General features: G+C 59.2%; 1 protein-coding gene across 1 annotated transcript in view; it reads left to right on the top strand.

The window, feature by feature from the left end:
- Positions 1-11,908, top strand: part of CUEDC1 (CUE domain containing 1) — a 76,606-nt gene extending 64,698 nt beyond the window's left edge. Inside the window, 9 exon segments of the mRNA XM_032498434.1 lie at positions 1,610-1,736; positions 2,433-2,459; positions 2,461-2,626; positions 3,591-3,674; positions 5,371-5,442; positions 6,291-6,384; positions 7,129-7,187; positions 7,975-8,045; positions 10,292-11,908. Of these exon segments, the coding sequence (XP_032354325.1) occupies positions 1,610-1,736; positions 2,433-2,459; positions 2,461-2,626; positions 3,591-3,674; positions 5,371-5,442; positions 6,291-6,384; positions 7,129-7,187; positions 7,975-8,042 (697 nt within the window). The 3' untranslated portion in view covers positions 8,043-8,045; positions 10,292-11,908.
- Positions 11,909-12,261: the final 353 nt, after the last annotated feature.

The following is a 12,261-nucleotide window of genomic DNA, read 5'->3' on the forward strand; positions in this document are numbered from 1 at the left end:
TCTCAGTGACAGATGGCTAGAGGGGTCCAACTGGCTTGAGGGGTCCAACGGCAACTCCGGGGCTCTCTCCACAGCTTTCCTGGGTGGCTCTGGGCGTGGTTGCTTTCAGGTCGGCACCTTTGTCCCAGATGAAGACCCTGAAGCTGTAGGAAGGGTGGCGACCCTGAGAGGATTTCTCCAGGGTGCTGGGGCCGACCATAGGTGGTCCTTGAGTCCCTGAGAGATGGGGTGTCCCCTCCCCTGCCTCTCCGGCCCTTAGAGAAAAATGAAGCTGCCAAGAGTAACAGGAGGCGGAGGAGTGATGGAGAAGGACACGTGCCCAGGCATCGGAGTCCCGGGTGGTGATACAGGCTCCATTCTGGCATCTGTGTGGCGAGAGGGGCCGGGGTTCCCTGGCTCCTGGCTGAGTGCTGAGCTCCCACCACGCACTTAGCAGCTTGTTATCCTGTCTGCTGCCGCCCCCGCCCTTCCCCCTCCGCCGCCAGGCCACCCGCCCAAAATAGAAAAGGAAAGGAAGTTATTTCCATAGTCAGAGGCAGCCCGGAAAAGCTCCCCTCCAGTGAGGGGGCGGGCGGGATTCCTGGAGCTGGAGACTAAATCAAAGCCAGGCCCGGGAGAGAGTGGCCCCCACCGCCCCCGGCCCTAGGCTGCCTTCTCTGTGTGTCATTTCCCTGATTCAGCAGAACACGTGTCCTGCGGTTGCCACGCTGCAGGCTGCCTGCGAGGAGCTGTGGGGAGCTCCTGGCCAGGCCCCAGGCTGCCCGCAGGCCGGGATGGCAGGGCGGGAGCCTGGAGGTCGGAGAGGGCGCGTGCCCTGGCCTCCTTCCTCTCCGCCACCACTTTGCTGTGGGCCTCAGGCTGGCTCAGGCGTCCTGCCAGGCACCTTGCCTACCGAGAGCCGCCCCTGAGCGCCACCTGGGCCCAGAGCCCTTCCCGCCCCACACGTGCCTTTTCAGCATGTCGTTCAAGACAGACTCTTGAGGGGCTTCTGCGTGCCTGGGCAGGGAGGCAGCAGTTTGTAAATAAGGAAACTGAGCTCCGGGGGAGCAGGCTCTCACCCAGGACCACCGTGCTGTCTGTGGCTGCACTAGATCTGGAGCCTGGGTCCGCTCTGCCCTCTAGGGATCCTGGTGCTCCCATTCCCCTCGACCCCAGCAAACCAGAGTGGGGTGGGCTGGGCTGCTGGCGGCTCGTGTCTGTTCACTCAGGGCACACCTGTTTCTCAGCAGCCATGAGCTGGCATCGGGCTCGGTGCTGGGGATAGAGCTTGAAAGAATATGATCCCTGCATCCGTGCCTAAATCTACAACGCCCGCTGTGAACAGAGAGCTCTCTAGGCCCAGAGACCTTGAGGGCACTGAGTGGTCAGAAGCAGTGAATGTCTGGTGCTGCAAGCACCCGGGCCCAGAGGCTGGGGGTCAGCAGGGCCTGGTTGAGAAGATGTGTGAGAATGCTGGGCCTCTGGGCCTTGGTGCCGGAGGTGGAGGCAGTGGAGGCCACGGGAGGCTCTGGATCGGGGGTGCCATTCTGAGCAGGACCCCGATGTGATGGGTGGGACGCCGGGTTTGGGCCTGACTTTTCCTTCCCCATCGTCATCTCTTGCCCTCCAGCATCGACGTGCTGGTCACCGCGCCCCCTTCCGGCCAGAGGCGCTATCGCAACTGGAACCCCCCACTGCTTGGCAACCTCCCCGAAGACTTTCTCCGCATCCTGCCCCAGCAGCTGGACAGCATACAGGTAACGGGGATACCCCCCGCCCCCTCTAGTGCAGCGTCTCTGCTCGCCCACACCGTGTGTGCCAGCCGGTGTCACTGCCTGATGTTTAAGCACAGGCCGAGCTATTTCTGTTGCACTGAGTTTGCAGGAAAAGAGTGCTGGACCCAAAGCCTCATTTCCTGGAGGTTTCCTCTTCCACCCAGGAAGGTGACAGTCCTGAGGCCACTCTCTGGCTGCAGCCCTCACCCCAGGGGTGGGGGAGGTGGGCGGGCGGCTGTCCATGGCAGAGAACCAGGGCGCCTTTCTTCCCTCCCCTGGGAAAGGGCTGGAGTGGCTTCTCCCTGGAGGTTGGCCCTTGCAGGGGGTCTCCCCCAAGGCAGCTGGTACAGGGAGAGCTTTGAGTTTGGGGATCCACGTGTAGGCTACTGAGCAGTCTGCAGATGACCCTTCAGGACTAAGTTCAGGTTTTGCTGAAGGAATGAGTGTTTCAAGGTGGGACGGAGTCGTTTTTAAAGCCTTTGCTGCTTCCTCAGCAGAGAGGGCTCTGGCCTGTTAAGTTGGACTCCGGCTGACTACTAGATGCGGATAGGAGGTGCTGGCTGCAGGGTGTGGCTGGAGGATCCTGGGGAGGACACGTGTACCCCCAGATGTCCGTGGATGTTAGTGCAGCACGTTCCCTCGTGAGCAGGCGGTCCACGTGCTCGCTCCTCTCCGCAGGCTAACTCCGGGGGCTCCAAGCCCACTGAGTGCAGAGGCAGGCCAGCCCCCGGGGATCGGGGCTGGGCCCCGGGAACAGGAGAGCCGCTGGAAGCAGTATCTGGAGGATGAGAGGATCGCGCTCTTCCTGCAAAACGAGGAGTTCATGAAGGAGCTGCAGCGCAACCGTGACTTCCTGCTCGCCCTGGAGAGAGGTGGGGCACTGGGTCAGGGCCCTACAGCTGGCCTGGCCGGCCGCTGCTACGCAGCTGAAGGACGGGTTGATATTGGCTTTAACCATGGGGCTCAGGAGAGGCACTGAGCTGGAGGTCAGGCGTGGCCTTGAGTTATCCTTATGGGAGCCCCAGAATTCTGCCAATGGGAACCTGAGTCGCCAGCCACCCTTCTCCCTCCCCTGGGACTTGGAGGGAGGGAGGGGGTGCCCTCTTAGGGGGGCTCTCTCCTCGCCCCCCTCACACATCTGGTCTGTGCCAGGCACTGGCTGGGGCACGATGTGTCTGGAGCTCCAGGAATAGAGTGATTGGGTCTATGGGTGCCAGAGTGGATGCCTCCCTGCGCAGAGGACGTTACAGCCGAGGCTCTTGAGTTTTTTGTATGTTTGACTTTTCCTTTGGCCAAGACCCTACTCCCTAGGCTGGCTGCCTTTCCCTTTCAGGGTGGGAGAATTTGGGGTAGGGTACAGTGAGGGCACTGTGGGAGAGGGGTGTGTGTGTGTGTGTGTGTGTGTGTGTGTGTGTGTGTGTGTGTGTGTGTGTGTCTGTCTGTCTGTCTGTCTGACAGTGTGTTGTGGGGGAGGGAGCATGGTATGCAGGGAAAAGGCTGGTCTGAGACAGAGGAAGCCCAAGGCTGGTCCCAGCTCTGCACCAAAGGAGCTGGGGGTCTCGGAGCCCCTCCTTTTAAGTGAAAGGCTGGGCTGTCTGATTTCTCAGGGTCCTTCTAAATTTGACATTCTAACAACCCACGTGATTGTCAGGGCAGTAGTTTCTGTATCACTGGTTCTTTGAGAGCCCGTGGACATTGTCTGTACACATCTTCTGTGTATGCATGTGTGCACGTGTGTGACTCTGGGGGCTTGGCCTCCGACAGCCTCCTGCATGTCAGTGCAGGTGCCCCTGGGTGGGAGCTAACCTCCCTGACCAGAATGTGGTCCTTTTCCAGATCGATTGAAGTATGAGTCCCAGAAATCTACATCTAGCAGCGTGGCCGTTGGGAATGACTTTGACTTTCCCTCTCCTGTCCCAGGTAATCTGCCTTCCTGAGAGAGAGTGGCCTGGAGGGTGTAGAAGGCTCACACCCCAGCTGGGCTTTGCATCTTTGGAGTTTGAGGGGTAGGGTGAAGAAGGAGGCTGGAGGGGAGAGTTCTGCCCCCACCACCACACTCACCGAGGAGTGAGATGGCTCCTCCACTTGGCAGCCTGAGTTCTTACCAACCCAGCAGCTGCCAGAGCCCACAGCTGGGATCAGCCAACAGGCTGGCTGAACTCCTGAGAGGGGCCTGGAGCACCGGCAAGAAGGGGACACACCACACCACATGGTGTCCTATGGGGTGACGTGGGTGGGGATGGAGGGACTCAGAGACTTTCAAGACTTGGTCGCTGCCCCTGGGGAGCTTGCGGTCTTGTGGGGAAACGCAGGAGATGCGTCCAGGAAGTGGGAGGAGGCGCCAGCAAAGCTGAGGACACCCTTGTTAATTACAGCAAACGCATGTTGAGGGAAGGGCAGAATCAGTCTGGGAAGGGTTTGTTCCTTCCTTCCTTCATTCATTCAGTAGCTGGGGAACACCCGGCCCTGCCCTAGCATTGGAGGAAGAGAATTGTGAGCTTCATGTACAGGGTGCTGAGAAGCAAGACTTGCCTCAGGAGAGGGCCAGGACCCTCCAGGAACCCTAAGCGGCAGAAGAGGGGCCAGGGGTGGACAGCAGGCTGCTGGGTTGCACAGACGAGGGTGGAGCTGGAGCCGGGAACTCAGGGCAGAGAGGCCCAGAAGGCCTGGCTTCCGTACTCGATGCTTGGACTTGCCTGTGTGCAGAGGGGTCCCTCGTCACCCAGTGCCCTCCACACACAGGCTGCCCACCTCAGAGAAAGAACCAGCAGCTTTTGCCCGGAAACAAATCTTACATCTTGTGGTAGAGTGGGGGCAGGGGAGCAGGAGGATGGGGAGCTCAGCTGATCCCAGCTTGAAGAGAGAAAATCCTGGGGAACCGATTCATAAGCAACAGGCCAGGAGCTTAGGCCCCATCAGATGTGCATCTGGGGGTTTTAACGGCAGCTTCTTGTCCTCGATCCCAAATTAACTGTAGACACCAGGACCGCTGAGATGGATCAGAATGACTCAGGGGACTTAGCAGGCAAGGTGACTCCGGATTAGCGCAGGGGCTTTAGGAGGGCAGCGGCAGAGTGGGTGCTGAGTGAGCGCAGAGACTCTGGCTCGCCCCTGTTACTGCATTAACCCTCACACTGTGCAGGATGCAGGCAGGCTGGCCACGTGCTGGGAGTGTTTAACAGCCTGTCAGGGTGTAGGGGACGCCCCAGTGCATAGCATCTGGTAGCTTCCGTGGTGTCAGTACTCCCATCACAACTGATTGCAAGCTTCTAACAGGACTTTGCAGAACATGGCGTCGGTCAGAGGAGCAGACAGCTGGGAGCCTGCGTGAGCCGGCCCTCCACACATACAGCAGACCATACTGCTCTCCCACTTTTTATAGGAAAGGGAGAAGTGAGGCTTGGGTGGGGAAAGAAATGCTCCTTGAACCCCAAGTGTCCCCCTTGCTTTGAGCTCCCTCCTGGTGAGGAAAGAGGCCTGCTCTTTGCTCCCCTCCTCAAGTGGAAGTTGGAGTTGAGCCCCTGTCCTGTGGGGACAGCCCTGACCCCCCCTCCCCAGAGACTTGGGCAGCTGCCCTCTCTAGAGGTGGCCCTTAGAGGTGTCTTCCCCCTTTCAGGAACCAGCGACACCAACGCCACCGTATCTGAAGATGCCTTATTCCGGGACAAGTTGAAACACATGGGAAAGTGTGAGTCCAGCTCGCGCCCCCCTCCCCAGCTCTTCCCAGACAGGCCTGTGGCCTCCTGGGAGGGAGGGAGCCATCCGGACTTGTCAATGCAGTGGACTCTTGGTGAACCGAAGTGACATTTTAATCACACGCTGGCTCCCTCAGCCTTCCTGCCTCACTTCCCTGCGCAGCTGAGTCTGGATACAAATTAAGTTTTAAATCCTCTTGAGCCAGCTGTCTGCAGAAAAATAATAATGTGCTGTACAACTCCCCTCCCCCTGCCAATTTTAGAGCTTCAAGTTCTCTGTGGCTTGAGGGGGCTTGGCCAGGGGGCCTGACTGCACGGGGAGGCCCAAGCTAAGCCCACTTCCTGTGGGTGGGAGGCCCGTGGGCTGAGTGACCTGCCAGCCAGGTCGTGCCTTCCCATCCCCCTCGCCTCCCCGCCAGCCACACAGACACACAACCATGTGTGAATGAGGTTGCCATCCTTTTGGGCTCTGTTTCAGAGAAGATCTCGGATTAGTCATGGAAATCCCAGGACCAGCTCTGGAGGTGGAGAAGGGAGAAGGGGAGGTGGCAGGAGAGAAAGCCAAGCTGCGTAGCTGGCCGTCACAGCTGGGGAAGGAGGGGTCCGGGATCTCCAGCTGCCTGCCTGCCGGCTGCGGCCCCGGGCCAGGGTCTCGGTGGCCTGTGCTGCCCCTGCAGGCCAACGTGGGATGGCCACCTCTCTCGGCCAGGATGCCAGCTTGGCCCCATCTGCCACTTGTCACCTCTCCCCTCCCCCACCAGCCTGTCCACCTGCCCCAGTCCTGGGGGTGGGCAGCTACCTGCTGCTCAGGCTGCCGGCTCACAGGTCTCTCTGCCCCCAGCCACCCGGAGGAAGCTGTTTGAGCTGGCCAGGGCCTTCTCAGAGAAGACCAAGATGAGGAAGTCAAAGAGGAAACACTTGTTGAAGCATCACTCGTATCCTTTCCAGCCTGGCACAGGATGGGGGTGGTGGATGCTACTAAGGGCATCGAAACTTCGGGCTGGACTCCCTGGGGCTGCAGCCTCCCCACCAGCAGACTGGGCCCTGGGGTCCTCCCCCTCCACCCCGAGCCTTGCTGCCACCCTGCCACCCCGTCTCTTGACGCCACTCTTGACCGCCACCACCAGGCGTGGGGAGCAGGCCAGTGTAGGTCCACTGTAGGCTCAGAAGTTGTCCTGCAACTTTTTAATTTTTGTTTGGGGTAATCTGCATTTTGGGAGAAAACTTGGTTCTTCCATTGAAATCACCAAACCTCCCCCTAATTTCTTAAGTTGACTCCATCCACAGACCTTTCCACCTCATTTCAAGCATATTGCCCTCTCCCTTTTAGTTCTTCCAGTAAAATCAGGTTCTCCACAATTCTACCCAGACTCCCACCCTTGCTTGTCAAACAGGGCCCAGGATATTAGAAGCTGAACAGCCAAAAGGGTACAGGGAGAAAGTTGCTTCTCTGTCCCCAGAGATGGGAGCCGAGGGAGAGAGTCAGGACCTGGCTGCTCAGTTGACCCCAAGAAAAAGAGCCTGCAAGAAGTATTGGGGAATGTGGGGGGTACGGTTGGCCTGGTGGAAACCTCCTGGGCTTGGAGCGGGTGGTTAAAGGCTGGGGACAGGGAGTGGGTAGACGTGGGAGCACTGTGGCCCACCCATCCCTGGGACAGTTTTCCTGAACGGCCCGGCAGGCTAGGGGCTGCGGTGTCAACAGCTAATCTCCTGGAGGACGTGGAGGGCCACGCTTGTGGTGAGGCAGGGAGGGCAGGGGACTGGAGCTCTAAGTTGCCTGTGACTGGCCCTCCAAGAAGAGGGCCCGGGCATTTCATAGGTGGACCCAAACCTGTCGGGGGTCGGGGGAACCCAAAGAAATAAGCCCGCCCACTTGGCCCATATTGCCTCTCCCTGCCCTCTACCCTTGAAAGGGGCTCTGGGCATATCTCCACCTAGATGTTTACCTGGAGCACAGAGAGCCAGGTGCTGTTTCTGGGAAATATTCTCTGGGTGTGAGGGTGCAGACAGGCCTGCCCACCTGGAAGGGCCTCCCCTTGAGAACCAAGCGCTGGGCAGTTTCAGTCTCTGGAGCCCACAGGCCTTTCCGCGTTCATTCAGTCCCACCCAAGGCATGTGGGTCAGGAGACACTGCCTCAGACCTTCCTGGGCCCACAGCCACACCCTGATCCTCCTGCCTCTTGCAGAGGGGCCCTTTGGTGGTCAAGAGACATCCAGAAACAAGGACTAGAAGGGCCTGATGGTCATCTGGACAGTTCATCTTCCCCATCCATTTTATAGATGAGGAAACTGAGGGAAGAAATTGCCCAAGGTCTCAGAGCCCAGTGATGGAGCAGACCAGCAGCGGGTGTCCTAACCCCGCACCATGCCCCACTGCCTCTCACCAGACCGACGCATCACCCCCAGGGATCAGCGTGTGCCCCAGCAAACAAGGGGGGTGGAGAGACGGGGTCAGCCTGAGGGAGGGGACATGCCTGGGCGAGGCCCTGCAGGGTGGAGGATGAGGTAGTGCCTCTGCTTTGCAGATGAGGACTTCCGGGGAAGGCGACAGGAGGTGCACAAGGTGGAGGAAGCCCTAAGGGAAGGACAGTAAGAGGTAAGGTCTGGAGCGCATGGGGGTGGAGTGGGGACTGCCCTGCCCCACCCCCCAGGTGTCTTCCCAGGGGTCCGGAGGCGTCAGACGCAGCCACCTGGGCAGTGCAGGTCCGGGGTTTCTTCCCTTGTCGCTGTGGCAGGGAACATGGGCTTCTGCATGGGAACTAGTTTTTTTGCAATTCTTTTTCCTGTTATTTATTCATTTGACAAAAGATAATCATACCTGCCTACGCCAGATGCTAGGAACAGGGGGAAAAAAATCAGCTTTGACCTTGAATGGTTCACAGCACAGTTAGAAGAGTCCTGGACACACATAGCACATGAAGAGGACAATTTAAGAAAAACTGAGATGGCTGCACCCCGGCCATGTCCACAGAGAAGTCTCCTGTGGCCTGCTTGGCCTGGGTGGCGGAGGAGCAGCCACAGCCAGATGAGAACTGGGCCCTCTCTGGCGGGAGCCCGTGGCCCTCGGGCTGCCTCTCCTCCTCTCCTCCTGTGCATCCCTGGGGAGAAACGGAATGTCCACACCTCCTCCAGGGCTCTGTCCAACCTGTCCCTTTTCCAGCCCCTCCCTTATCAGGAAGCCGCCTGCCCTCTCTTCCCCCAGCTGCTGTCCCGGTCCCAGTGGGCAGCACCTCCCAGGCTTTCTTGAGTTCACAGTGTGGCAGGTATGGGCTTGTTCCAGGCTATGCAGAAATACTGACTACCCTCGGGATGGTTGTAGCGGAGGGGAGAAACCAGCATGCAGAGGACATAGCCCGGAACAGTACACCCACTCTCTCTGCTCAGCCTGGGCTCTGGTTGACTTGCTGCCACATCCTCCACCAGGCGCTTCCAGACCCCTTCTGTTCTCTCAGGCTCTCCTCACCCACGTTGTTGCCCCCACGCTTCCCCCTTGTCCAGAATGCTGATATAACGCCAGCCAGGGAAGGGCCCCCTCCCACACAGTGTTGCTGCCACCTCCTTCCCACCAGTCCCCAGCGGAAACGTGCCGGCCCAAAGCCACCCCCCATCAGGACCATGCTCATGAGTTAGTTCTCTCCTGAGTATTCCAGGTTTCCCCCTTCCAGCTCCTTCCTCGAGTCTACATCCTCCTCCTCCTCTTAAAAACCAAGAGGCTTCGATATTTTCCTTCATCACCCAACTTGCAGAAAAGTGGAATCTTCCTACACCCACTGCAGGCAGCCAGCCCCTCCCATGACCCCTAGAGGGACTTCAGGTCACCTGCCAGGTCTGCGGCCTTTTCCTGTCCTGCATCCTCTGGTGCACTCTTCTGCAAACTGTGCCCATCGTCTTCCCTGAAAGCGCCCTCCCTTGGCTCCTGTGGCCCCAGGAATCCTGGGCCCCCTTCCTCTCTGCTGTAGATTCTCTGTGTGTCTTTGGGGCTCCCATTGCTCCTCCCACTCCCTCAATCCCAGCTCTCCTAGTAGCTCTGCCCTTGACCATCTTTGAAGTCTCCTTACCCTCCACTCTCCCTAGCAGTGCCGCCACCCTTCTTTACAAGCATCAGCAACACTTCTGTGAAGTTGGCTCCAAAATCTGAATCTCCATCTTAGTCAGGTCTCCAAATCCACTCCATATCCCCAGCTGTGCCAATGATGGCCTATCTAGGCCTGGCTGTCAACTCCTGCAAGCCAGACAGCCCCCGTCCTGACTTCGCTGTTCCATTTTGCTTCCTTATTCCTTCCATCACTGCCCTGGGAGACTCTCATCACCTGGTTAACAGCTGCTAGTCCCTTCCCTGCCCCAAGTCTGTTCACTCATCACCAGGACACCACTTCAGTGCCATTTCTCCCTTGCTCCCTGAATGGGTCTTCTGAGGAAATGCTCATGAGATTCTCAGTCTGGTGTGACCAAATTCTGACCCCATTTTCTGCTGCTACAGGTGCCCTTGGTCTAGCTCAACTGAGTTGCTGCTGTATCACAGAACAGGCCAGGCACCCCACCCACCGCCACCTCTCAGCCCTTCACAGACAGCTGTTTCCCCCAAACCTGGCATTCCAGGCCCCCGAGTCCATCTCTAGCTGCCAGAATCCCTGCTGTTCTGCAAGTTGGAATGTTTCTAGGAGCTCAGATTGGCGGCTGTGACCCCAGGCAGAGTTCCAAGTCTGACATAGAGTCCCTGGGGGAAGGAGGGAGTCCTGTCTTAGGAAGCTTCTGCCCAAAACCATCTCTTCTGGAACCAGTGATGAGGAAAGACCACTGGCCTCCATTGAAAAAGACTTCTCCCATCCCGTTTCCTACCAGATGCCAGCAGTTCCTCCTTGCCGGAGACGATCTGACCTGGTGGAGGCAGCCCGAGAGCAACCTGGCCCCCAGCTGAGGAGCCCAGCTGCAGCCGGACAGATGGTGCTTGAGTTCTGAGGCCCAGTGATTCTCCGGCCACAGTCCAGCCTAGCCACTGCCACTGCCACTGCCACTGCCACTTTTCATGGGACTTAGAACTTCAGAGTTGCATGCTGTGATTGGAGGAAGGACCTGAGGGTGGGGGGAGGGGCGACAGCCAACCACAGCCCCTTTCGTAGCCGGGCTGTTCTATGGGGAATGAGTGGAAATGCAGGATCTAACTCCTCTTGTTTAAGAAAAAAAAAAAAAAAAAAATCCCAGGAAATAGGCAAAGGTTGGAGTTACCGTAAGGGGAGGATGACCCTTCCAGAGGCTCTCATTGGCCTGGAGGTGTAGCCCCTGCCTCCCTCCTGTCCTGGTCTCTCCTGCAGGGCTACAGACACTGCCTGATCCCCTACCCCCATCCCCAGCTCCCTTCTGGGCACCTTGGGCCATTTATTCCCATGGCCTCCTGCATCTCAGCCTTTCCCCAGGGTGCTGGCCCTCAGCACACCCCTGCACAGAGCTCTGGGTGAGAGAGCCTGGGCAGTCACTCAGGCCCCCTCTGAGGAGTGATGGGCCACCGCAGAGAGGTATCTGCTGGCCACCCTACCTGGGCCCCTCCGGCTGCTTCTGTTCGGGGCTGGCACAGGCCCCCAGCAGGGATGGGGAGGCTGGCCACCCCGGAGCTGGAGGATTCGTCCGAGGCAGGGGTCGTCTTTACTTTGGCAGAAGACAAAAGCCAGTTCTGGATGGGACCCTGCAGTCCCACGAGAGTAGGGGCGCAAGGGACTCTGGCTCCCCAGCTGGACTGGAGGTTCTGCTGTCACTCAGGGTGAGCAGCAGCCAGTTCTTTACCTGAGAAGGTGCAGGACTGAGGGGCAAGATGAAAAGACTGCCAGCCTGGGCAGGAGCCCCTGGGGCGGAAGGGCTTGCTGGGTGCCCTGTGCCAAGACGGAGAAAGCAAACGGAAAAAGAAAGCAACGGATCTATGAACCTGACCTGGCACCATCCACTGCTGACGGGAGGGAGGCTGCCTGGCCCTTCTGGCCTGCCATTGAGATGGGAAGGCAGCTGACCTCAGGAGAACCAGGAAGCCTGGGCAGGCAAGGCTCTGGCCTGGGCGAGGGGCCAGCCCAGCCAAGGGGCCTTGGGGCATTGGGAGTGGGCGCCAAGCCTTGGCTGGGAAGGGGGGGGTGCTGGTGACCTCAAGTCACCCCGGGATAATGAGGGCGTGGCGGAGGCCAGGCGGGTCTGAGTCGCCCCTCGCCCTGCGGTGCCGTAAGGGGATCCTGGCCCGGGCTCCGCATCCCGAACGACCGAGTGGAGCAGCGCAGCGCGGCTGCGTTCCTGCTCCCTGGGCCCTCGATGCGCCGATGACCCGCATTCAAAGGAGGCGGAGCCCCTGTCCCCATCTGTGTATGTGTGGCTTTGTTAGTTTTTCTGTTTTCGTTTTTTTCTCCTACGTGTGGGTTTTTTCTTGGAGCTGTTTCATAGGAATTCGTGTAATAAAGACTTGGTGTTCTCTTGGTGCTCTGACGTGGCGGCGCGTGGGCTGACCCTCGTCTTCTCCCCTCCCCTCCCCCGATCCCCCCGGGCAGGTTTGGGCCCGAGCCACTCGACGCACCCCGCACCCGTGGGCCACCTGCCTGGCCGGCCGCGCCGCGCCAGCCCGCAGCGCACGCATGGCCCCGAGGGCTCTGCCTGCCCGCAGCGCCCTCTCAGGTAACACCTGCTGCCCGCACGGCGGCCTTCCTGTTTGCCCTGGGAAAGTAAACCGCTTGCTGACAGGCAAAGGAAACACCGGGTCTGTTGCGAAAGCTCCAGCCCGTCACCTCCCTAAATAAACAGAAAGCTGCCGGAGTTAACGGCCGCTTGGAGGCCACGGGGAC

The sequence above is a fragment of the Camelus ferus genome, chromosome 16 (genome assembly GCF_009834535.1).
Source record: "Camelus ferus isolate YT-003-E chromosome 16, BCGSAC_Cfer_1.0, whole genome shotgun sequence".
NCBI lineage: Eukaryota > Metazoa > Chordata > Mammalia > Artiodactyla > Camelidae > Camelus > Camelus ferus.